The 27,566-nt window shown below is 38.3% G+C and overlaps 1 protein-coding gene and 1 long non-coding RNA gene across 5 annotated transcripts in view; one reads left to right on the forward strand and one right to left on the reverse strand.

Annotated features, from left to right (window-relative positions):
* Positions 1–324: 324 nt before the first annotated feature.
* The window catches only part of Gpr19 (G protein-coupled receptor 19), a 37,914-nt gene continuing 10,672 nt past the window's right edge, over positions 325–27,566 (reverse strand). For all 4 annotated transcript variants that reach the window (XM_047550367.1, XM_047550366.1, XM_047550365.1 and 1 more), the window contains 2 exons: positions 24,102–24,258; positions 325–1,650 (listed from right to left, as the gene is read on the reverse strand). In XM_047550367.1, the coding sequence (XP_047406323.1) occupies positions 382–1,629 (1,248 nt within the window). In that variant the 5' untranslated portion in view covers positions 1,630–1,650; positions 24,102–24,258 and the 3' untranslated portion in view covers positions 325–381. The remainder of the gene's footprint in view (positions 1,651–24,101; positions 24,259–27,566) is intronic.
* Positions 24,303–27,287, forward strand: LOC124983240 (uncharacterized). The gene is made up of 3 exons (XR_007108381.1): positions 24,303–24,539; positions 25,448–25,524; positions 26,838–27,287. It is a non-coding gene; the product is annotated as an uncharacterized LOC124983240 (long non-coding RNA).

Consider the following 27,566-nt stretch of genomic DNA (forward strand, 5'->3'; position numbering starts at 1 on the left):
ACCTAATGATAAGGAAAAAGCAGGTAAGAATTTTTTATACACCTAATTGAGTGAAAGGATAGCTAACTATCATTTGAAGTTGAAAGCTTTTCCTAAAACAAAAAGCAACCAGAGGGCTGGACTCATGGCTCAGTGGCAGAGCACTTACCTAGCATGCGTGAGGCACTGGGTTCAATTCTCAGCACTGCATATAAATAAATAAAGTTCCATTGACAACTAAAAAATAAAAAAGCAACCAGAATAAAAACCACAAGTATAATCAATAAATGGGTACATTTTACAAAATAACTCAGCTGAGTGAAACAATGTAAATCATTTGTTTTTATAGTTAAAGCTTTTTAATCTCTGACACATAACAATAATTGAAAGAATTCTGAGAAATTAGACAAAAGTATTTGGTGGATTTGAGTTAATGGGCCAAGCAAGCTTCTTTTCCTTGGCTTCTCTGTCAAATGAATCATAGATTGAGTCTTTGGTTACGGTTTTGGCTATGGGAGGGATTTCTGAAATGCCAACATAGTTCTTTTTGGCCATCCTTGAACTTGTTGTGATAGTATAGGCATTGCTTCGGTAACATTTCATTGAGGACATGCAAAAAGTCTCTTTCATCCCTCTCCTAAAATTAGCATTATAAATTGAATACAGAGTAGGTTTAGAGGCTGAAGAACTAAAGGATATCCACGTGATAGCTGTGAAGACAAGGGAACTTTTCTTATAGTCTTGTTCGTGGGGGTGCCACAGCTGAACTACATGAAAAGGCAGCCAAGAGAACAAGAACAACAGATTTAAAATGAGGAACATCTTGACTGTTTTCACTTTTGTCCTTGGGACAATGTTCATTGTCCTCCTCACTGTTCGGCCATCAGTGCCTATTCTCCAAATATACTTTATGACCTTCTGGTAAAATAAGATTATGAGGACAGATGGAATCACAAAGCCCACCAAGAAGTGGATGACAGTGTAAGCGGTTCCTTCCCAAGAGGAAGGGAGAAAATAGTTACAGTGACTGTCCCAGTTGGAGCCATAGAAAAAGAATACGGGGGTCACAAAGGCTGCATCAAAGATCCACGATGCTGCAATCATTTTCTTGGCTTTTTCTCTGGATACTTTGAAGCTCAGTGGGTAGACAATGGTGTAGAACCTGTCTATGCAGATGGAGAGGAGAACATAGATCTGGACGCCTGGAGTGAGATACTGAAAGTATCGCACCATCTTGCACATTGCGGTACCCAGTGTCCACCTTCCAGTGGTGAACTGGAGCAGAACAAATGGTGTGCTGGCCACACTGATGAGAAGGTCAGCACAGGCCATGGAAACCACAAAGTAGTTGGTGGTGGACTGAGTCCTCCTACTCCTGTGGATGACCAAACAAACCAAGGAATTGCCAAAGATAGAAAACAACCACAAGGCCCCAAAGAAAATGCTGGCTGTAGCCACTTCCCCGGGTTTCAGTCCATACTGAAGGTCTGTTCTGTTGCTCATCCAGTTGGGGTCCTCGTATAAATCCATTAGGTCATGGCTTGGCAGAGGTGTGGCTGTTTCAGTGCAGCTGTGGTTCTGGAGGGACACCACAAGTGTAGGAATAACCGTAAGTGGCTTGCTGTGATCCATTCTGTGAGCAAAAACCATATTCACTTTTTTCTCTTAGTTCTGGATAAGAAAAGAAGAATGAGGGCTTCTGTTAAAATGGTGTCATATAGGCTGACTACTGCAACTAAGTTTTATTGACGGATTGGTCATCAATGAGTGGGGCCTCTGTACTAGCAGGAAAACATAATTACTACCTGAAGAATTTCTGTCTGCCATTTCTTTTTCATTTTAGAAACAGCTCAGGCTCTCTCTGGCCTCACCATCTTCTGATCCTTAGTCAGATGTGGTAGAACTCATGTCAAGCTCCACTTCTGCACATCACTGTCTCCTTTACCCACTGGGCGTTCACAGACAGGAGGGGAGCTCAAATCTGACTCATGGTAAGTATGCTACCACTAACTGAAGAAGTGTTGGAAGTCTGGTCAACCACATGACAAGTTCCTAAATGTCATAACACTGACATAATGAAGCTGCAAGAGAGGAAAGCTTGGGCAGAGGGAAACACAGACATTGGCTGCAGAAAAGGCAAAACTGGACTCTGTGAAAACAGACTGGCTGGCTATGGGAAAGGCCCTTACTGACTGCAGACTTTCTATTAGAGAAGCATTATGGTAACACATGGAACAACCAACACTGCTCTTAATTTAATGACACCTATAAACAGCTTCCTTTCCTAGAAGATGATGCAGTCCCTGTACTAACAGTGTGCCACCTACCAATGACATTTATTTTGATGCCCTGAAGTTGTTACTGCTTCATGAAAGAACATACTGACTGAAGAACAAATGAGAAATCCTCTCAGGAATGTAAGCAGGTTACCAGAGACAGACAATTCAAAACAAGATGTAATTGTTAACATTACCAAACAACTTTTAAAAGCTTATGATCCTTAGATATAAAATAATATTGTAAAGTTTAGCCTTTATTTTATACTTCTTTTGTATCATCAGTGAGAAAAAATTGACACTTTTTCTAGGTTCAAGAGTTTCTATAATTGTGGGTCAATTAAAACTGAGGTGATTTTGGTCACAGTGGGATTGTAAAGGTTTAATTTGGTCTGAATTAATTAAGCAGAAAGAGAAAGTGTTAACTATTGAATCCACAAAAACTATCGCAACTATGATTATTAAGGTAAGAGATAAGGATAAACATAGATATTTTCAAATATTTAAAAGTAAAAAGCTCATGTGGGGTTATAGCCCCCATATTTGCTGTTCAGAGTCCATCCAGTCTATGCCACAAGGGGATGTGGGTCCAGCAACAGGCTCTCTAGGAGCTATTTTCCTCTTGGTGCATTCCTGTAACTACACCTTACTAAGAAACATTTCTGGAATGAAAGGTAGGACTAAAGTTTTTAATAAAGGAACTCTTCTTAGAGACACATTTTTTCCTTGAAAGATTTTTTTTTTTTTTTTTTTTTTTTGGTACTTGGAATTAAACCCAAGGATGCTTTACCACTGAGCCATAGCCCCAGGTCTTTTTATTTTTTATTCTGAGACAGTCTTCTGAGGCTGACCTCAAACTCATGATCTTCCTGTTTCCCAAATAGCTGGGATTATAGATATGCACCAAGTCCAACTATTACATCTTGTTGATGAATTAATTCTTGTAACATTAAGAAATATTCTTTATCTCACAGTAGACTCATAAGCCTCAAGGAGTCATTCCAACAGCACTTAGGACTGACTTAAGGTATCCCTGTCAGGATGTGAAGTTCCAAGTCAAGAAAGAGTGTTCCCATGCCAATAACTACTTTCTGCTTATGTTCTGCCTTCCCCAGTCTAATAACCTTAAACTCCTTCCTATACCCTAAGGCCTCCTTCTACATGTTGTGTTGGCCAAGTCTTTTCTCTTTAAAATAATTTAAACTGACACATAATAATTGTGCCAAGCACAACCAATACTTTCCATATTACAAAATCAGGATATAAAGTGTCAAAACAGTACATAATTAAAGTTAGTAATGCTCTAGAAAAACCTGGAACGCATGACCACCCCCACTTGTGTCAAAATAATCTTTTTACTTTCCTAAGTATACAACCTACAAAATTCCAAAAAACACTTTTTTAAAAAAAGATTTAAAGCTTAAAAATAAAACAGATAAGCAATTTTCCCACAAAGAAAGCTGTTCTAAAGGCTTTTTTTAAGTGGCTTGGGCCTTAACAACAAAAAAACAGGAGTCAGTGGCACTGGCACTTTTCCCTCATCAACACACACATATTTAAACTGATGAACTTCCATTTCTTCTACCTCTTATACAAGACTACAAAGAAAAGTCAAGTTCACTGCCACAGCTGAAGCCCCGAGAGGCCTCCTACCATCATTTTCTCCAGCTGCTTTACCCCATCGAGAATGCGGATTTCTCCAGCCCCAGCACCTAGAAGTGTAAGATCCTGATGCTCAGAAACAGTCACAAGAGTTCTGAGTCTAGGGCTCCCTAAAGGGGACAGGACTTTTCCTACTCTTGCTGCAGCTCTACTTATTTGTTCGATAAACTAAGACACTGCTTAGTACTGTAGAAACAAAGAATAGGAAGGCATTAGAAAATAATCAGTCTGCCATATTACAACAATTTCAAAATAATTATAATTAACTGCTAAAAACAGGCATATTTATAAGGAGCTAAGTAACAGAAAAAAATAAAGACTCAATTTTGGGATAGGAAAGGAAAGGTTTCACAAAGGAACTGAGGTTTGAGCACTACTGCAGCATTTCCCAAGTTTATTTCACTCTAGTTTAGCAATACACCAGAATTTCCCAGGGAACCGTAAAAAAATATTGATACTTTGGTCCCACACTCCAGGGTTCTAACTTAACTGGTATTACATGCAACCTGGACATTAGGATGTTCCAAATTTCCCCAGGTGATCCTAATATGCAGCCATGATTTACAATCTTTGCTTTAGGGTCTGGACATGGTGGCACGAGCTTGTAATCCCAGCTACTTGGGAGGCTGAGGAAGGAGGCTCTCAAGTTCAAGGCCAGACTTAGCAACTTAACAAGACCCTGTCACAAGATAAAAAAATAAAAAGGACTGGGGGTGTAGCTCAGTGATAGAGCACCACTGGGTTCAATCCTCAGTACCACAACAAAACAAAACAAAACAAAACAAAACAAAGAATCACTGCTTTACAATTATTTCCATGTTTCTGTCTGCCCCACTGAACTATGGGCTCCTGGGGGAGGTGTTATTCTTTCTCTATTCTCTACAGCTTCTATCTAAGTTCTTTACATTAGTAATTTCTTATTAAATATTTAGTAAATTGGATTCGTAAGGACAGAGAACTAAAATAAATGACTCCTTATTTTCTATGGCTCTGCTAGAAGAATTAAACACAGGGATAGAAAATCACTGTGCATTCTTAGGGAATTGAAACATTGGTGACCACTGTGTTAAGGGAAAACACAACTCCTGATAAGGTGAAATCGAAGTCACCCAGGTCAACAGCTACATGAAGCTGAAGCCTTATCCAAAGAGAAGAATGGTAGACAGGTCCTGCACCCCACTCCCGGGGAAACTAGTCTGCCATATTAAACTCTAGGGTTCCAAAGTAAAATTTCAGAAAAGCCTCCTCTGCTCCATCAATTTGGAAACAAACATGTCTTCCAGGGAGTGTTTCTGAAATACAAGTGCTCTTTAATTAGTAATTATATCATACAGCCCCCCATATGTGATCATTCCAGGAGTGACAAAATTCTTCATCTCTTGCCTGCTCCAAATTATTGTTCACAGGCACTTTTGAGACTGCCATGTGTCATACTCCATTAGGTTGAACACTGAAGGCCCATTAATCTCTATATTTCTAAAAGAGGAATCATTCCTTATTAAGTTATCTACCTATCTATCCAGGCTCTAAGAGATGTATTCAATATATAGGTGGAGAAAACGGTGATGGGGACAGAACTGGGGGCTGGATAGGCCTCTGCAATCAGGTAACTGGGGGAGCCTGAGAGATTACCAGGCCTCATCACTTGGTATTGTAATTTTTATTTTATATGTTTGTCTCCTCCATTAGGTTACAACTGTCTCAGGGACTATGTCTTTATCTCCATATCCCTGGGACATTTAGATATTAATAAAGATTCACTGAATACAATGAAGGTACATATGTTAATAAAAATTATCCAATACCTGAAAAGGTGGTAAAAAAGAGTACAACATATATCCTTATATTGTATTGTTGTGCTGGGATGCACACCCCACACAGTGCCATGGCAAATCAAGGAACTTCCATGTGCTGAACAAGTACTCTATCACTGAGCCACACCCTCAGCTCATTTAAGGCATTCTTAAATGGGCCTTCTTAGGGATTATTAATTTTCTGGGAAAAATGAGCTTGTGCTTATTTTGCTATTTGCTATTTGCACACAGAGACTATGAAGATTATATGTCAATGTATAGATTTTTGTATAACAGAAAAAATGACCCCAAATTAATGGACTTATTGCCTGACAGAACATTAACTAATTTCTGTCTACTTAGCTGACATTGTTTTTTTTTTTTTTTTATGACTATAAATATTTCTTCAAAGGTTCTTGGAACTAGCTTTATTATCTCACTTATTCTTTAAGTAGCAAGTTAATAAATATTTGACATGTGTTCATTCTATATTTGTAATAAGTTACAATTTTAACTTTTTTTTTTTGCTGTGCTGGGGATTGAACCCAGGGTCCTGTGCTTGCAAGGCAAGCACTTTACCAACTGAGCTATCTCCCCAGCCCTCAATTTTAACTTTTTGAAAATCATACTTTTTATGGCTGGCTGGCTGAATGAATGGATGAGTGGAAGCTAATAAGAAGGGGAAGACCACAAAGAGAAAAAGAGGGGCACAAGTGGCAAACTTGCATTCTGCCAAGGGCTATTCCTGACTACACATACCAACTGCTGGTTAGGGTTTTGTTTGTTTTAAAGACTCAAAAACCCTAACAACTGATTTTTTCCCTCATGAAATTATAAAGATTCACAAACATTCTTATCATGTTGGAAGACCATTCTTATTTCTGAGATTTATTTAAAAATTTAATATCAGTCAGGCATGTGACACATAATGCCAGCTACTGGAGAGGCTGAAACATGAAGATAATAAATGAGGCAACTTAGCAAGACCCTGTCTCAAAATAAAATAAAAAGGGCTGAGAATGCAGCTCAGTAGTGGAGCGCCCCTGGGGTTAATCCCCAGTCCGTTAATACATACATACATACATACATACATAAATAAAATTCATTTTATTGATTTATCTAGAATTTTCATGTTACATTTTTTACATAGTTTTTAAAAAGAAACATTTTCTATAGAATAGGAAGTATCTAGTAGACCTAAGCAGATACATAAGACCATTTCCTAAAGAGCAGAACAGGAAGATTAATTATAGTGATGACAGGAGGTATAGTGTTGGTATCACCCAGTTAGTACTTGCTATAATCAGGTATCCTTTGCATAACTCTTCAACATAGGTAATATTATTACCCTGTTTAAAAGTTAAAAGCCTGAAGTTCTTCTCCCCAGGTCATAGAATTGGAAAGAGGTCACCTCAGGACTGCCTTGTCCTTAACTGCCATCAGGGCTTCATGTCCACTGAGACCAGAAAGGATTTGATCTGAATTCAGAAGGTCAAACTGGCTGTACAGGGGTAGGTCTTTCTTGATTGTTCATCCAAACATAGGAAGATGAAGCTATTCCCACAGCCTCTTCCTACCCACAGTACATCTGTTCAATATGCCAGCTCAGAAATATGTGACACAGTGAACACTTAAAAAAAAAAAAAAAAAAAAAAAAAAAAAAAAATCACCCCCACCAGAGCTCCAGACTTTAGTCTGAACTGAAGTGATGTAAAGGTTTGGTCAACGGTATTACCTACATAGGAAACTTTTATATTTTATTTGTTTTATTTAAAAATTATATGGTGGTAGATATTTTTTCTTAAATCTTTCCTTGTTACCTAGGCTTGAGTTGCCTGCACATAAAAAGAGAAAAATGCAGTAGTGGGCTGGCACTGGCTTGCGTGGGGCTCCCCTGAGCCAACTGTACACATTTCTTCCCAACTGCAGGTTCAGTGCCTTCATGTTGGTGTCAAGCATCAGCTATGATAGGAATGTTCACAGGAGGAAAACAGACAAACACCACAAAGAAGGGGTCTTCTCTGCATTGCCAGTTATTAAACATTTATCAGCACACCACTTCCAGGAGAGCAGGGTTTATAGGGCAACCAATCCTACAGTTCTGAACCTACATGGACCCCTGAACTTAACATGGCTCTGGAGGCCACATGGGCTCTATGTTGCTGTCTTGCTTTCTGGCCAAGAGCTAAGGCTTTGGTGTTGGATACCAAGCTAAATGTTTTATTGAACTACTTAAGGCCCAGGTAGCCACCCGCTTAACTATAGCAGAGAAACAGGAGACCCGTGAGGTTAAGACATGTTCTTCTTATGTGCCACCCAGACGCATGTGCCAGATAAAATACAGAATGCCCAGTTAAATGTGAACTTCACATCATTTTCTAGCTAAGTATGTCCCATACAATATTTAATAGCTATCCTGTATTTTTATTTGTGAAACCTGGCAAACCTGCACCCAGAACACAGTCTTCTGCTGAACAACATGCATGCTGTGAGATGACTGTGTATTCAGACTTCAAAATTGAGATGGCTGAAGTACAAATCCTACTATGTCACTTACTCACTGTGTGATTGTGAGCAAGTCACTTTATCCTCTTGAACTTCAGTTTTCTTATCTGTAAGATGAGGATAATTAGTTCTGTTTCATTTGATTATTCTGTGAATTAAAAGTGAGACTATGCTTAGGAGTTAAGTGAGTTAAATGTATAAATGTGCCTGGTATGAAGAAAATAAGTGTTATCCTTGTACAGTTCTATGCATCACCTAGCTCTGTGTCTGGCACTCAGGAAGTGCCTCAAAAATTAGCACTTTGTTCAATAGCCACACGTGAGCTGGGCACAGCAGCACAAGCCTATAATCCCAGTGGCTCAGGAGGCTGAGGCAGGCAGATCACGAGTTAAAAGATGGCCTCAGCAAAAGTGAGGTGCTAAGCAACTCAATGAGACTCTGTCTCTAAATAAAATACAAAATAGGGATGGGGATGTGGCTCAGTGGTCAAGTGCCCCTGAGTTCAATCCCTGGAACCCCCGAACCCTGCCAAAATTAGCACTTTGTTACAATGCTAAATCACATAATTTAGATTTGTTAAGGGCAAATGGCTTTTGTGAAGAGATATATATGAGTAACTAATCATTTTTTATAGTACTTTTTTTAGGCAGAAAAAATTCACTGAGGCCCAAATATATAAAAGCTAACTTTCTCAAAGTTGGGGTTGATTTAATAGTGACATATTAGCCAGATCAAACTTTTTCTACATTATATACTAAAGTTCATAATATAACTGGATTGAATGTCTTTTTCAAAAGTATACAGAATCTATTCAGCTTAAATTATTTTCACTAGATAATCTGAATAATTGCAAAATAATATCTCAATGCCAATGAAAACAGAGCTTCCCTCTACCACCTGATACTCCTAGTGTCACAGGTTTGTACACTTGGAATTTTCTTGTATACTTTTTTCTCTTTCATTCTTTTATGTAACATAACTGTAAGTATTCCTTCACAGTATTTCTGGTTCTGTGTTTTTTAATCAGTTTCCCAAATAGGTTTTTTTTTTTTTTTTTTTTGGTACCAAGGATTTGAACTCAAGGGTGCTTAACCACTGAGCTACATCCTCAGCCCTTTTTATTTTTTGTTTTTGAGACAGGGTCTCACTAGGTCGCTTATAGCCTTACTAAATTGCTGAGGCTGGCTTTGAACCTGCCTTCCTCCTGTCTCAGCCTCCCAGGCTGCTTGGGATTATAGGTGTGTACCACCATGCCTGGCTCTCAGTTTCCCAATTGGGATCAAGCAGTTTCCCAGGATTAGTCTGGGTGCATATCCTTGCTTGGATAGTGGTTACACTTTCAAGGGGAACATGATTTTTTGAAAAGAGAAGGATTTTCAAATGAGCCTCTTATAATTTCCAGGATAGGTACAACAACCAATGGACATTACTGGGTTAGAAATTCTGGATATCTATATTTAAGGAACTGTTACTCTTTCTACCATCTTTACTTCTTTGTCCTTCACAAGATTTAAAAATATCAGAAACAAGGTCAGCATCCATGGCATGGTTTCATGTAGCCAGGAAACCTTCTATTCCTCTGACCTGTCATTATTACTACACCATTCTATTAAAGTCAAGGTCCCTTCGTGTAAATGCTTCTTTTTTTTTAAATGCTTCTTAAAGAGCACACATTTTTACATTTTATCAGTAGTGATCTCTGAGACCCTTTCCCCCCCTGAAATACGGGGACAAATACACTAGCCTATCTAGTGACAGGCTGGTCTCAGCAGGCCATGGGTTCAGGGGGTGATAGCATTGTGGCATTTGTGGTCACAGGAATGTCAATGTACATCCACATTGATTATGTCCAGAGCTGGACAAAATTCCTTGGTGCCAGACCACAGGCTGGTGACTATGAATGAGGCATTTGGGCTCAACCTGGCCCCAGAGAGGGGTTTATGGGGATGGACTGACTACCTTTCCCCCAATTCATGCTGAATAACACACTAATTGCAGATTTGGGGCAAACCTCACCTTGGATTGCCCTCTAGTGCTAAAACAGTGGCAACACACCAACAGTGAACTGTGATAAACCTGGGTTTAGAGCACCATCTAGTGCTGAAACAGAGGAAGCGACTGCAGGCTTAAGAGAAAAATAAACATCTTGCATGAATTTATAGAAAGACAGGCTAAACACAAAACCTTGATTATAAAGACTTAAATAAATACTACTTCAGTGTGTAGATTACATTACACACCAATAAGCATCAAGAACTTCCAGGGGGAAAAATACTTTCTGGGAACCATAACTTCACCTAAAGGACAAAATAAGGTCAGGAACTGAACAGATGGTAAACAGGATAGACAAACTCTCAAATGGGGTGAACTCTCAAATTTAAAACTGCTGGCTCCCAGTGGCTCAGGAGGCTGAGGCAGGAGGATCATGAGTTCAAAGATGGCTCAGCAAAAGCGAGACCCTGTCTCTAAATAAAATACAAAATAGGGCTGGGTATATGGCTCAGTAGCCAAGTGCCCCTGAATTCAATTCTTGGTACCCTCCTCCCAGAAAAAATTATTCACCATTAACAAGTGAGATTCATCCTAGGGATGTAAAGATAGTTCAGTATAAGCAAATCAATAAATACAATACAACATATCAACAGAGTGAAGGACAAAACCATATGGTCATCTTAATTTTACCAGCAAAAAAACTGACTAAAACATCACTCAAAAAGTTATTTTCATAGAAGTTAAGAGTATATGATGGTTACCAGAGGCTGAGATGAGCAGGGACCAGAGGTTGGAGAGGTTGGTAGGAGAGAGGTTGAGCAATAAGTACTAAGTTATAGACAGACAGGAGTAAGAAGTTCTTGTGTGCTATTGCACAGCAGCGTGACTACAGATAATGATGACGTACCATTTATTTTGAAAGGCTAGAAGAAAGGAGTTTGAATATTTTCATCATAGAAAAATCATAAATGTCTGAGGAGACAGATTACGTACAACCCAATTGAAACATTACATAAATGTATATGTGACTGAAATATTAAAGTAGCCCATTAATATGCAAAATTGTTTTTATGTATCAATTAAAATAAATTTAAATGAAAAAATAATTCAGAACTGGTTATTGCTATGGAGAAAAATAAAGCAGAATGCAAAACCAAGAACTGATGAGAAATGGAATGGCACATGGTTGTCTGGTTGCCTAATGGCCATTCTCAAGTTCTCCCTTGCCTGTCTCTCACCCTAGAGACTTACAAGACCAGATAGTCTTCTCCATCATTGTTTGCAGCTAGGTATGGTCACATCGACATCAGCCAGAGACTAGAGAAAGTCTCCTGAAGGGTCTTGAGAGGCTCTTGGGAAAATATTTTTTCCTTGATGAAAGGAAAGAGGCATCTGGGGAGTGTTCTCATGGGGCTGGTTGCTTCTCTGATGCTTGCCTTTGTAAACTGTTGTATGAAGTTGTCAGGACACTGGGTGGTATCGTATTGAGTTCAGTTCCTGAGACTCACAGAAATATCACACAGTGCCCTGACATTATGGTACCTCCAGACTTTTTATTAAATAACCAGCACTTGTCATTATGGCTTAAGAGTTTTCTGTTACTTGCCTCTGAAAGCATCCTGACTAGATTAAGGTTTTATTTTAGATGGGGAGGTTAAAGGAAGGGTCTCTGTATAGGTGACAAGAAGCCAATCATAGCAATCTAGGCAGAAGGAACAAGGAACACAAAGCCCTGGTGCAGGGCTAACCCTGGACAATTGGTTCCTTGACCCTCCCATCCCATGCTACACTGTCCCCCTTAAGTCACACACAGGAAAGGGAAGAATACCTTAGTTTCTTCTTAGAAGAGGAAAGAAGCAGGAAAAGGGGGGAAGTCTGACTTTCTCACCTGCAGATCACTGCTCAGTGAAGTCAGAGGTTACCTACTAGGTACACTTTGAGGACTCTGCCATCCTAGAGGATGGATAAATCACTGAGATATTGAGATGTGCTGTGTTCTGAGAATAAACCTGGATTGTAAGTGCTGCCTTTCCTTAGAAGAGAGTTTTATCACTGGATTTGAGACAAATCAGTTTTTTTTTTTTTTTTTGCCTCTTATTTTTTGGAAGCTAAATTCTCTGAGAGTTTTCTTGGAGGAGAGAAGGGGAAACATGGACCTCTGAATGAGCAATGTGACTATGCTCCTGGGAACCATGCAAAAGGTAGACCTGAATGGGCACAAGGGATCTTTTGGAAATAATGGAAATGTTCTGAAACTGAGTTATGGTGATGGTTATATAACTGCATGATTAGCAAAAATCATTGACTTATACACTTAAAATAAGTGAATTTTATGGTGTAAATAAGACCTTGCTAAAGCTGGTGGTGGCTGTTTTTTAAGGGGAGGCCTGGGACCCATGCTTCACTTCCTCACTGTGTACCAGGTCAGGGCAGGAGATAATGGAGGAGTACAGTTCTGAAGGTTGATCCAAGACATGGAGTTTCCTGCTTGGAAAGAGTCCACCTGCCCCAGGGGCAATCTCGAAGCAACAGATCCAGCAGCCTTCAAGGTCCCATACTAGCTCAGACCACAATTATTTCTCTATCATAATCAGAGGGTATCCAATGGACCACTCCATACATTTTATCCTGTGTAAGCACCCCAGGACCTAGAAAGAGAAAAGGAATCCTAGTAAAGTTCGTCACTGACTTTCCTATTAGCTGGGTAGGATGGAGACTTGGCTTTAATTTTAAAGGAAATCATGTGTATAGTACATTGAAATGGCCCCCTAAAGGTATCCATGATCCAATCTCTGGAATCTGTGTACTTGTTATGTCAAGTAGCAAAAGGAACTCTGCACATATAATTAAGGTTAAGGACCTTAAAATAAGAGATTATCCTAAATTAGAATTAATCACATGAGCCCTTAAATGCAGAGAACTTAGTTTCTGACTAGTAGCAGAGAGATGCAGTAGAAGTCAGAAAGCGATTCCAAGCAGGAGAAGGAATTGACATAATGCTGCTGGCTCTGAGATGCAGAGCCCACATGCAAAGACTAGGGGAAGGCCTCTAGGAATTATGGGTGGCCTCTAGGAACTATGGGTGGCTCCCAGCTGACAGACATGGGGCAGTGCGGGGAAGGGCCCACAAGTCATTAGATTTTCCCAATGACCTGAATGAGCTTGGAATGGAAGTCATTTCCAGATGTCTAAAAAAGGATCACAATCCTTCTGTCATCTTGACTTCAGTCCTGTGAGATGCTAAGCAGAGAAACCAATAAGTCCACTCAGAATTTGGACCTATGGAACTGGAAAATAATAAAGGGGTGTTATTCTAAACCACCAAATTGTTCTCAATTGTTACAACAGTAATTGTGGAGCTCCACTTACAAAAGTTACAAAATCTTTGTTGTTTGTTTTGTGTATGTGTGCACACCTGTGTATTGTGTTGTGGTGTCTACATATTATACATGGTATCAAAATTGGCATTTAGACACATAAGTGCTCAACAATTAAAATTTCAATAAAGAGATGGATCCTAGTCATTTAATTCAAATTAAATAATCAGATAAAATGTCTTTAACATTCTAACTCACAAATTTTTTCTAGGTGGTCAGACAATAAAGTGGTGATTTCTATAAAATGTCTATATTGTTATGTAATATCCTTTACTCCTAAGATTTTCTTTCAATAGGAACAAGAAGGTTAATTCTGTAATTACATTTGTCTAATATTTTAATTATAACAGTCCACATGAGTAAATTAGATTTAACATAAATGGGATTAATCTTCATAAATGTGTTTTCTTAAAGGATAAATTTTTTTTTTTTTTTTTTTTTTTTGGTGGTGCTGGGCCTTGTGCTTGTGAGGCAAGCACTCTACTGACTGAGCTATATCCCCAGCCCTGATAAATTTTTAAAAAGGAGTTTAGGATTGCTTTGTTTTTGGATCTTCACTAAAGTAAGTTTACTAAGAGTTAAAGTTCTAACAGGTATAATTCTATATGCAAAGGGTTCAAAAAGTTTCAATTAAAGTACTATAATTAGCATAAAGTATTTCATCTTATTAAGAGAAGTAATTGAAAAAAAGTTCAGAAATTTCATAAGGATTGTTTCAAAATGTGAATTTAAAAAGGGATCAATGGCTAGGAAAGAGATAAGGTTTATGAAAGGAAAGAGATATAAGGCTTGTGAAGGCAAAGAGATAATAAAATTTATGAAGGGAAAGAGAAAGAAGGTCTAAGTATGTGACAGGAAGGTTTGTGTAAATGACAAAAAGATATGTGCAAGTTGTAGAAAGTTTATAAAGGTGATCCCTTCTCCAGACACAAGTAAAATATTAATGTTCTGATGTCAACCAAAATTTAATGCTCTATATGTTAAAGTAATAAGGTTTTCTTAAAAAATAATTTGTTCTTATCAAGATAATTTCTTATATCTGTGAAATATTATAAAAAAGTCTTAAAAATATATTGTGTGTCCAACTCTGGTTAAACAATAACTATTAGAGTATTTAATTATATTCCAGATTCTAAATTTTTCTTCAAAAATTAAACTTGGTTAATATGAAAACAGTGTAATTGTGGTGCTGTTAACTGGTTTCTTTGTATTCTAAAAATATTCATATAAAGTCTTTTAAATATAAGGTTTAGGAGAACATTTTATAAAGTTGGTATTCTCTGTAACAATGGTCTATTATAAAAATAACAAATTTAGTTAATAAATTATATGATTTAATATTTTATAATTAGAAAAAATAATGTCATAAATTTAAAAAGTTTGTATTACTCTCTACACTGAGAGTTAAACTTAAATATACTTCTAAAAGTCAATAAGGAGAGCCTGGTTTTTTTGAAGGTTGATAATATGAGATTGGGAGAAAGTAAGAAATCACTTGATAGCCTGGATCTTATAGAGTTCCATCATCATATCCAGGACATTCAAGAAAGTAAAATTGATTTTGTAGATCCTGCATGGCTGCTAAACAAATACTTGATGATCTAAATGGCTTTAATCTTTGGAATACATGAAAACAAACATTATGGTACATTTTTGGAATTATATGTTTGCTACTAATTATCTTTTGTGTCATAACAATAGGATGCCAAATATTCTGAGGAGAAATTCAGCGATTCCACGTCTTAATCCATCACTTACATTTAAAGTGTGTCCAACATTTAAAGTATAAGAAAGGGAGAGATGTTGAGTGATGTGATGGAGGATGGGAGAGCAGTTACTGAGATCAGGGGTCTCGGATGCGCTCGTGGCTGTGGCATGCCGGGTTCCTGGGAATGTTTCTGTACAAGGGCACAGGATGCCTAGCTGCTATACCAATGCTCTGCATGAGGAGGCTCTATGCAAGAGCCCCATCAGTTCTAACCTTGATCTCAGGCACACAGTTACAAGGAAGAAAGGAATTCTTATGTTAGACCACCAGTGTTTCACTAGCTCCACTTCTCCAGTTCCTGCCCACCTTACACTGTCCTTTAAATAATGGACTTTATTGAGAGCTACACAAAGCTCCTAACATTGCACTTTACAACTATGGATTGCACCTATGGAAAAGCTACATAGGCTGTCCTAGTTTCTGAACTTTCCTGTATACAAAGAATAATGGTTGCATAGTCTTTAACCTGATAATGAGACATATATAAATAAAGATTGCTGGCATAACTCTTTAAACCTCCATCTCAATCAGAAAGAAGGCTCCACCTGATCCCAGCTTAATCTTCAAGATCTGTGTCTGTCAATATTTATTTTCCAATCCGCTTTCGCCCCTCACTGGACCCGAGAGTGGTTGTGCTGGACAACAAGCAACAGAAACTAATTCAATGTAGCATTTTTCAATATGCATTGAGTGTAAAAATTAAAATTAATTCCAGCTATTCTATTACTTTCAATTACCCCACCAGCATGTGCAATGGTATTAGAAACCCCAAAAAGAGAATATATAGTGTTTTCTACTTCACCTTGCCTGTTGGACTGAGGGGCTAAGAAACCTGGGTTCTAATTCTGACCATAAGCACTGAACAAGTTAGGAGACCCTGGTTCTATTTTCATATCAGCATAAGAATCTTAAGTAAATCAGTCTCTCTAAATCTCCACTACTGTGTCTAAAATATGAATTGAGTTGGCCTAGATGATTTGTAAGGTCATCTTAACTCTAGGCACCCAAACTGATGGGTACACAATGCTACCTGGAATAAGCAACACACACTCTTTATAACCTACCACTTGCTTCTAGCAGAGAGCTCATTTTGAGAGTACAATGTGATGAGAGGAGATGGAAACTGCATAGGGCTGCTGGGCTCTTTCAACATCCAAGATTGATGGTATGGATCTCAAAGAGAAAGATGACTCTTACCTAGAGTTCAGCCTAGCCTTCCTCAATAATTATCATGGATATGTCAACAATCTCTATTGAAGATTCCTGTAAGATGTAGTCTGGTCCAAGAAGTGTGTTTGCTTTCATTCCATCTAATACCAAACCACTCAGAGGGGGAAACATTTACTGCAACACCTGTCTATCCTCTACCAATATTCCAAAGGAAACAATTTGGACAAGGAATTTACACCTCGCCAAACATAATTTAATTCATCACAACATTTTTTTTTTTTTTGCGGTGCTGGGGATTTGAACCCAGGGCCTTGTGCTTATGAAGCAAGCACTCTACCAACTGAGCTATATCCCCAGCCCACAACATTGTTTTTTAAATATATATTTTTAGGTGTTGATTGACCTTTATTTTATTCATTTATTTATATGTGGTGCTGAGAATCGAACCTAGGGCCTCACACATGCTAGACAAGTGCTCTACCACTGAGCCACAACCCCAGCCCCATCATCACATTTTTTGAACGCCTACTGTGGCTCATTCAGTTAAGATAGAGGAAACCAGATGCTTTGGAGGTAAGGTTTGGTTTCATTTCCAAACTCTGATTTCAGTATCAGTATCTCAAGTAGTGCAACTTAAATGTGAAGGAGATAGGGAGGCAAAGACCAGACTCATTACACTCAAAGCAAAGAGCTATCTGGTAGGTATGATTTACAGCTATAGTTGTCCCTCAATATTACAGAGAAGGAATTGGTTCCAGGACCCATTCAGACACCAAAATGTGTGGAAACTCAAGTCCATTACATAAAATGGTGTAGTATTTACATCATCATATACTTTAAATCATCTCTAGAATATTTATATGCCTAATACAATGTAAGAGCTACATGAATAGTTGTTACACTGAATTGTTTAGGGAATAATGACAATAAAAAGCCTGTTTATATTCATACAGACACAATTTTGGTGGGAGGGGATTATTTTCCTTCTTTTTTTGCAGTACTGGGGATTTAACCCTGGGGCACTCTACCACAGACCCCTTCTTTAAAGTTTTGAGGCAAAGTCTCACTAAGTTAGTTGCCCTGGCTGTCCTTGAACTTAGGATCTTCCTGCCTTAAACTCTGGAAGAGCTGGGATTACAAGCATGAAACAGGCCTAACTTGGAGGAAGTACTTTAAATCTGCAGTTGGTTAAATCCAAGGATACACAAACTGAGGACATGGAAAGGCAACTGTATTTTTAAAAATATTTTTTAGTTGTCGATGGACCTTTTTAAAATTTATTTATTTATCTATTTATTTATTTATTTATATTTGGGGCTGAGAATCAAACCCAGTGCTTCATGCTTGCTAGGCAAGCACTCTACCACTGAACCACAACCCCAGCCCAAGGCAACTGTATTTTGAAAAGAAGGTAAAGGATTCATTAAGAAGCAAGTATAAGCACTGAACAGAGAGCTACTAAGAACTTGTTTCACATCATATTAACATCAGTGCTCGCTCTGTGCAAATTTTTATCTGCACCACTGTCCTCAATCAGGGTTTTCCAGAAAACTATCTTCAAGTTCATGAAACTGAAATTTAAGATTTAATTTTTTATTAAATATTTTCCATGGACAAATGATGCAACCATATGCAATCAGATGTCATTGAAAATATGACCATGTATTTGCATATATGTCACATGCACAATATGTATTTTATGCTGCCCACTTTTATACATTGTGTAAGTTAATATGTTACACTTATCATTTTTCAGTGCCTATTTCAACGATCTTTGCATTCAATAATGGTTGACCCAAATCACCCAAATCAGTGATTGCTAACCTTTGGTTTTCAGAAACACACATGACAAATGTGTTCAGAAGAGTGATACACTCTCACAGATATATCCAGAATTATAGGCAACTCCAAGAGTTTGACCTATAACTCTGACCCTTTAATCTTCCACCTAAGAAATCATGTTAAAAATAAAATTGTTATGTAGATGACCTTAAATTTATTCTAATTGATTTTAAAAAATAAATTATTAGCTGGGCCTGGTGGCACACCCCTGTAATCCCAGCTACTTGGGAGGCTGAGGAAAGAGAATTGCAAGTTTGAGGCCAGCCTGGACAAGTTAGCAAGACCCTGTCTCAAAATAAAATTTATAAAGAGCCGAAGGGTGCTTGCCTAGCATGTACAAAGCCCTGGTTTGATGTCCAGTACTGAGATAAAATAGAAAAAAAGAAGAAAGAAAGAAAGAAAGAAAGAAAGAAAGAAAGAAAGAAAGAAAGAAAAGAAAAAAAGGAAGACATCATTAACAATCTTTAGTACTTTATTTATTAGCAAGCAATTATTTGCAATAGATATCCTATGTTTGGGTCACAGCAATGCATTTTGACGCCTTGGATGGTAAGCACAGCCCTGCTAACACACAACTATGCCTCTGAAATCTGAATTCTTGAAAGCTAAGGTGCTTGGTACAGAGAACGAGGGAAAGGGAATAAAAGTAGAAACCTAGCTATTCTCCCCACTGGGAAACTATGGAATATTACAAACCAGTAGACTCTGTTGTAGGAGTCTACTAATGATCTTATCTTGCAGATACCTGATTGATCTCCCACTTTATAATCTGGGTAGCATTTGACAAGTTGCTTAGCATCTTTGCACTTACTGAGTGTCTTCAGTAAAATTACAGTACCCACCTTATTGATTTTCTGTGAGAACAAAATAAATTAGCAATAAAGGAGCTAAGAAAAAAGTCTGGCCAGGTACAGTTGTGCATGCCTGTAATCCCAGTGGCTTTGGAAGCTAAGGCAGGTGGATGGTGAGTTCAAAGCCAGCCTCAGCAACTGCAAGGCACTAAGTAACTCAGTGAGACCCTGTCTCTAAATAAAATACAAAAAGGGGTGGGGATGTGGCTCAGTGGTTGAGTGCCCAAGTTCAACCCCCAATGCCAAAGTCTGGAACAGGTATTCACCAAATGTTTGGTTTTGTTATCATTACATGCATTGAAAACTGCTGAGAAGAAATATGCTAAAATTTTAACAGTGGTTGTTCCTAGGTGACAAGATTACAAATTTTTATTTTCATTATACTTTTATACTGTTCTATAGTTTGCAAAGTTTTGAGTATGATATTTGTATTTGTCTGATATCCAAAAAAACACATTGTTTTCCATTGTTGTTTTGGTACTGGGAATTGAACCTAGGCTTTGCCACTCAGCTACTACCCAGCCCTTTTAATTAATTAATTAATTAATTAATTAATTTTGGTGGTGCTGGGAATTGAACCCAAAGTCTTGTGCATGCTAGGCTTGGACTCTACCAGCTGAGTTATATCCCCAGACCCCTTTATCTTTACTTTTAATTTTATTTTTTAAGGGGTACCAGGGATTGAATTCAGGGGCACTTAACCACTGAGTTACATCCCCAGTCCTTTTTTTTTTTTGTATTTTATTTAGAGACAGGGTCTCACTGAGTTAGTGCCTCGCTGTTGCTGAAGTTGGCTTTGAACTCAAGATCCTCCTCCATCAGCTTCCCAAACTGCTGGGATTACAGGCATGTACCACTGTGCCTGGTTATTTTTTATTTTGAGACAGGGTCTCACTAAGTTGCTTGCTGAGGCTGGCTCTGAATTTGCAATCCTCCTGCCTCAGACTCCTGAGCCACTGGGATTACAGACATGCACCACTGTGCCCGGCTCTTTTTAAGTTTGTTTTTTGCAGAGCTGGAGTTCAAATCCAGTGCCTCATTCATGCTTGGTAAGCACTCTAACACTGAGCCACATACCAAGCCCTAAAACATGTATTCTTTGGGGGGGAAAAAAAAAAGAGCAAAGAATTTTACTTGTGATCTACTAAGTAGAACACAGACTAAAAGAACTAGATTTAGATCCTGGCTTTCCTAGCCATATGACTTCAGGCAGGTTAGTTAACCTCTCTGAGCCTCAGCTTCCTCATCAGAAATGGGATCCAAAAACCAATATGGTCGACAGTACCTATGAGCAGGAAACATGATCAACATCAATCAAGTGCCTGAGAGTTTGTTGAATGAAAGGCTCCAGGAGATGCTGCTTTAAAGGGTTAGCCAAGGGAAAATGACCTACAAATAGGGAAAAAGAGTAATCATTTCAACTGCTCTTTTTTTTTTTTTTTTTTTTTTTTTTTTGTGGTATTGGGGATCGAACTCAGGGCCTTGTGCTTGCAAGGCAAGCACTCTACCAGCTGAGCTATCTCCCCAGCCCCTCAACTGCTCTTTTTAAACTATCCTCCTTTGTGAGAGGACTACTCCCATTTCATTCCATTTTTGCCATGCTCACAAGAAAAACTACACTCACCCTCTGGTCTTTTTCTCTGTTCCTTCCCCTCCTGACATTTACACATTAGGAAGGGATTTGATTGTTCCATTGGCAGGGCCTGACTCATTTGGCAGGGTATATCAGCCACCAAGTTACTATCTCTGAAAGGCAGGACCTACCCATCACTTCCTCACACCCTTCAACCAGGCTTACAGCCCTGCTTATCTCCTCTTTCACTCCTAGCTTCCAAACCGAAAGCACACTTGGCAAGGTCTCCATGGGGAGAAGTCTCTCCATTTTCTCTTTCTCTCTCTCTGTTCCATCTTCTGCTCAGTTGGCTGAGTAGGTTGCCCCCATTTAGATTCAAGAGGGATGAATAGGAAGCCCAGCTAGGCCTCTGGTGTGCACTAGCTCTGTGGCTCTTGTTCAGTTGGTCTGTCCCTCTAGCAGGGCTGTTACTTCTTGTGTGCAGCACACTCAGCAGGCAACACGGGAGGTGAGGAGGCTGAATGGTCACGCATGATGTCTGTCATCTTTAATTCTTAGAGCAGCTCTCTCTGATATGCATTGTTAGCCCTGATTTCTGATTTCCAATAAGGAAAGTGAAGCTCAGAGAGATTCACCAACCTGCCTAAAGTCACATACAGTCCTCTCCTTAATGATTTAATTAAATTAAAAAAAAAATAGAACAAAGGCTCTATTTTTTGATATGTTATCAGAAGAGTGACTATTTTAATCCTAGTTAGCTTAACTTCAAATCCTAACCAAGCTTTTAGAATGTCCTGAGACAATACCTTCCATTCAGGTCCTAAATGCCATGGTTTGCAAAAGGTAGTGTGGTCCTAATCCATGCTGACATGCAGGACCCCAGGGGTCCCTAGGGAGGAGTCCCGTACTTCTGCCATTTTTCTGAGCAGAGTTCTGGGGACTGGAAGCCAGACTGCATTAAGGGAGGATGATTTTGGCAGGACCTCTCAAGACATTCACACTCCACCCAAGGTGAACTGTTTCAATGTTGGGAAATTGTGCCAGGCAAAATGCATCAGAGGAATATAAGACTTTGGGGGGGTGCCTCCATCTAAATACAAATAAAAATATCAGAACGTCATTCTGTGTGCAAAGAAAAATGTCAGGAAGATCAGGATCCCCAGGAAAAATTTATGGACACCTACTGACCTCTAGTTTGCTGCTCCAGGGCCAACCTAGTTAATGTATATAAACTTCAAGCATAATTGTGACTGTTGCCAAGTTCTTAACTATATATTTGCCTGTTCACTGTCCTCCCTACAAACATATGCAAAAACAACAGACATGAGCCCCAAACTGGCTCTAGGAGAATTTGGACAGAGTCTTGAGTCTTCTCATTCTTCTTTCACAAGTCAGGCTGAAGCTTACCATACTTCAGGCTACACTATCAGAGCATAAAATGTTACCTGTCCCAGAAAAATATGTATTTCAGCAAGGACCAAAGGCTTATGCTAAAAAAATGTTCAGTATCATAGGGGGTACAAATCTGAAGAGAAACACCTCATTTGGTGAAGAATTTTACAAATTTAAGACTCCTGTGCCTTTCCTTTCTCTTTGCATCTTAGATGTAGCAACTTTTTTTAGTTTTCCCATAGATTATAAGAATGAAATTAGTCATCCAAAATTATCACGGGTGAGAAGGAAATTTACACAGATCAAAGGGAGAAAATGTTTTTATGTCAGAAATCTCCAACACTTAAAAATTATTAACAAATTTCTTCTTTTATCCTTAAAAATCTAAAATAATTTGCAAAGAGAGTTCTATCCCCTCAAAGTACAAAATTATTTTAAAGCAATAAATCCAGTCAGTTTGATATCATAGCTTATGAGCATAATTTTGGAAGTTTTAATCTGTTTTGAGAACTAGGTAAGTGCTTTTAAAGACAATATTCTGAGGTTGGACTTGTTATATGTTCTGAGGTTGGAAGACTGTTTCTAGGTACAATTTTAAAAACATCAACCATGATGTAATTTCAGATTTCTTTTTTTTTCCCCCTTTAGACATCACTTGGTCACCATGGTAACACAGTGTTTTACTACCAGATATCTACACAACACAAGGGAAAGAACAGGCAATTACTTACTAGGTTATTTGGGGGTACAGAATGTGACTACTGGGATAATTCAAGATGAAATATAAATTTCACTGGGGATCTGATTTAGCCAGGCAAGATGATTTAATCTTATAGCGTCAGTTGAACAAAATTTGTAGCCAAATAGACTACTGACATCATTTGAGATAATACACAGAGAAGCAGCATAGTTTAGTGGTTAAGAGCATGGGTTTGGGGGTCAAGTTTCTTGGACCCAAATTCTGGTTTTACTATTTGTTAGCTGTATGACCTTGGAAAAATTCCCTAACTTTTCTGTGCCTCAATTTCTTCATCTCTAAAATGTGTGCTGTAAGGATTAAATGATTGATTATTGTGTTTAGAATGGTACCTTGCACATAGCAAGAAGTTTGTAAGTATTTTTAAATAAACAAAAGAAAAATGAAATCTACTAGCTGCAGCTCTTTATGCTGGGTAGAATTAATCAGATAGCAAGATTTGAGTTCATGGCAGATAATTTTAGCCTGTAACTTTGGTAGATTCTTTTGAGAACTTCCCCAGGGCCTTCTGGATAGTAATTCTATAAGATATAGAATTCTGTCCTAAACCAGAGCTGGGAACAATCACAAGTGCTCCTGGTATCAAGAACATCAGAAGGGAGATGATCACACAGCACAAAGGAACAGCATGACTGCCCACTCAGGCTCCCTAAGATACTGCCAATAACCTCTGGGAAAATGGGCACAGAATAAGCAGCTGAAAAGGGATGAGACAGGATTTTATTGTAGTGGCAATGAAATCTAGTTGGTTTTGGTAATATTTTTTTTTCTTTCCAGGATTCTAGGGAAATTTTTTTTTTTTTTTTTTTTTTTTTTGCGGTGCTGGGGATTGAACCCAGGGACTTGTGCTTGTGAGACAAGTGCTCTACCAACTGAGCTATCTCACCAGCCCCCCAAAAATTATTTTTATCAATGAGTGCTTCATTTTATTATCAATTACTATACACAATTTCCATCCAATTTTTTTTTCAATAGGCACTTACTCTGGAGGATTTTTCATTTTACAGAACTAGCTAAGCATCTTTTCTAGACCTGTAACAAATCTCAAGCTCCTAAGGAGTATCTAAGCCAGGACAAAATCTCCAAATTGCCTGCAAGTAAAGAGAAAATATGTCTTCTGAGCAAAATTTCGGCTGTGATAACCGAATGATCTCTGTTACATACCTTCATCCGGACTTGATTTCAGAGACGGTCTCCTTGGGTCTTCTCGGTCAGGCACAGCCCTTGCATAGGAGTTTGAAGAATGCCATAAACCACCAGGAAATCTTGGGAACACGTTCATATCTGTCCTCTGCCTTCCCCTTGGCTCACAGCCTGCTTCCTGGTAGGGAGACAAGATGACGCTGAGCTGGGTTGACTGTTAAACCATCTTCCCGCCCCCAGTCCCACTCTCTAGGCGCCCCTCCCTTCTCCTTTCCAAGGCTCTGGAATGTGTCACATGGGAAATGGATCATGTGGCTCAAGGGGAGAATGTGGCCATCTTCTCCTTCCCTTCCCCCACTTTTCCTTTCAGGAGCAAAGCAGCAGAAATCTGTGACCTGATTGGCTCTGACCAAAAATCTCCATATGAAAAGGGGAAGATTCAACCACCCAAACCTCCAGGTTTCTCTACTTTCTTTTTTTTTTATCTGACAATTTCATTCTGAGCATGTAGAGCTGCTTGGTATGGGAGAGAAATGATGCTTTCTCCCCAGCCCTTCTTTTTCTCTATCATCATCAATATCCTGACGTGGCAAGGTATTCCTTAGCTTCCCTGTGGAGCCCCCTTAGCACAGCTGGGATAATTGAGTGTTCAGCACCACGGACAGCATTACAACCCCTTCAGCACTTGTTAAAAGTCATTTGTCCCTTTCTCGCACAGGTAAATAAAAATATTTTAAAATATTTCCCTGAGGTCTTCTGTCTAAATATAAATTATACCATATATTTGGGGTTCTGACTCCTCTACTGTCAACTTATTTACAAACTTACCTTATAAACACAGTTTTTATATTTCTTTAAACCCTACCCTTTAGATATGCTGTTTTTTTTTTTGGGGGGGGGGTTGGGGATTTTCATAACAGTTTTACTATATGTCCATACATCTATGCTTATGGGAAAAACCTTAGCAATACAAGAATTCTTGGGTGTAAAAGTCCAGATGTCTTTAGCCCCATCCCTAGGATTCAGGCAGGATTGAATTAAAGGCAAGATGGGAGCCTGGCTGGCGCTATTTTGTGTGGGTCTATCCTGCTTTGCTGACGGCCTGGTTGCCATGGTGCTAGGTAACTGCTGAAGGGGATGATTTCTTTCAAAACCAGTCACCATGGGACCCTGATGACTAAAGAAAGGAACAAGGAAAAGGCTGAATTGCTGAGAAGGGCTTTCAATTAGTATTTTCAGAACCAAATTTACCTAATGGGACCTTTCCTTTACTGAATTGTTGCTGACCCTAAATATTGAAAGGATTCTAGGAATCTGTATGGACACTGAAATGTTAACTCCTCCCATTCTCCATTGCTTCCATCTAGGTGCAACTGGATGAAAATACCAGCTGTGTAGAACGATTGTGGAGTGCCATCGTAGAGCAGAGGGAAGAACACGAGAGGTATTTCTCCGTAGGTTGGGACTTCTGACTTTGGGGAGTCATTCATCTGAGTCTAAATGATCTTAAATTGAGAGATACATTAGACTCAAACCTAATTGTTGATAATAGAAACAGTTTGCAAATGCTTTACAATTTTAGGGGGAAATGAAAAATAGTTTTGAATACAAATTATTAAGTTATTTTAAATAAATATAAATTCAATAATTGGAAGCATTTCGATGAGTCTAAATCAGGAATTTAAACTAGGTAAAATTTTGTTTCATACGGCTGACATATAACTGCTTCTGAGAATCCAAATGAAGACCATTCTAACTGTTATTTTTTTGAGGAGAAATACTAACTTACAATGTGCATAAATACAACTTTGTAAGAGAAAGGTGGCATAGGGGAGCTAAAGTGTAATTTTAAGACCCTGGCTCAATATCCACAGTTTAAGATGGATTTCCTACTTTTATTTTAGAAGAGTCAAGTTAATTCTAGTTTTTCCATATAAGACTCAAAGAAATTTAACTCTTAATTCCAATACTTGCCACTTTCAGAAAATTCACTTATCAAGAAAGCTGGAGGGGCTAGGGTTGTGGCTCAGTGGTAGAGCACTCACCTAGCATGAATGAGGCCCTGGGTTTGATCCTTAGCATCACATAAAAATAAAATAAAGTTATTGTGTCCACCTACAACTAAAATAAATAAATAAATAATAAATATATATATATATATATATATATATATATTTATAAAATTAAAAAAAAAAAGTACGCTGGATGCAAAACCAGGCCTGGTGGCACACACTTATAATCCCATCTACTCAGGAGCCCAAGGCAGGAGGATTGCTAGTTCAAAGCCAATTTGGACAACTGAGCAAAACATTGTTTCAAAATAAAAAATAAAAAGAGATGGGGTTTAGCTCAGTGGTAGAATACCCCTGTGTTCAATTCCCAGTACCACAAAAAGACAAAGAAAGCTAGATACAAGTGTTTAAGAAATTCTTAGGGCAATCCCTGTTGGGTTCACTCTTGCCCTGCCTCTTTCCTTCTCACTTGGATAAATCCTACACCTTAAAAAAAAATCTTAGGGGCTGGGGAGATAGCTCAGTCGGTAGAGTGCTTGCCTTGCAAGCACAAGGCCCTGGGTTCGATCCCCAGCACCCAAAAAAAAAAAAAAAAAAATCTTAGAGTCAGCAGGCTGGTAACTTGGTTTTTGTCTCCTCACTTGGTCAAATAATAACAATAAGAACAACTAATATTTTAACATGGGCCAAGTATTTGCATACATGGTGTCCTTAATTGTCTATTATTATTATTTCTGATTTATAGATAAGGAAACTGAGACTCAAGGAGGATAAGAAGCTGCATAGCTTTAGAGTGAAAGCTAGGACTTGGAAACATCTCATCTACTCCAGAGGAGGCACAGTGTACTATACTGTTCTTTGTCATGAATAATGGACTAGATTAAAATAACTGGTCAAATTAATGCAATGTGATCCACTACTATAGTTCTTTGACAGGAGAAATCTCAAAGATCTTTTTAAATTATTTGAGACCAAAAAAGAAAAAAAAGAAAGAAAATAAGAAAAGAAAAAGACCAAATTATTTATCTTTTTAAAGATGATTGTATGTGTACATAATGTTTTAATGACAGAATAATAAAAATAATTTACAAGGGGTTATAATCTATGTTATATAATATGCTAATTGTTTTTAAATGTTACATTTGTAGATGGTTGTCGTCTATCCAAACCCGCAACACCCACAAACACTTGTATAATTGAGGTATCTTTAAAAAAAAAAAAAAAAAAAGAAAGAAAGAATGTGTTTTTTTTTCCCTCCCTGGCCTGGGGAATCCAGTTGCCCCTGGATAGTACGGCACTACTTGAAAGTTACAAAAGGAGTAGGGGGAAAAGTATTAACCAATTTGGCTTCTTTAATTTAAAATAGGAGCAAAATAGGCTTGAAATCTAGGCCTCTGTCTTGACAGTCATTCTCTAAATTCCTTTATTCTGTCCTTAACTTGTCATCAACCAAATCTAGATATTGCTCAAAGTA

The sequence above is a fragment of the Sciurus carolinensis genome, chromosome 4 (genome assembly GCF_902686445.1).
Source record: "Sciurus carolinensis chromosome 4, mSciCar1.2, whole genome shotgun sequence".
In the NCBI taxonomy this organism is placed as follows: Eukaryota; Metazoa; Chordata; class Mammalia; order Rodentia; family Sciuridae; genus Sciurus; species Sciurus carolinensis.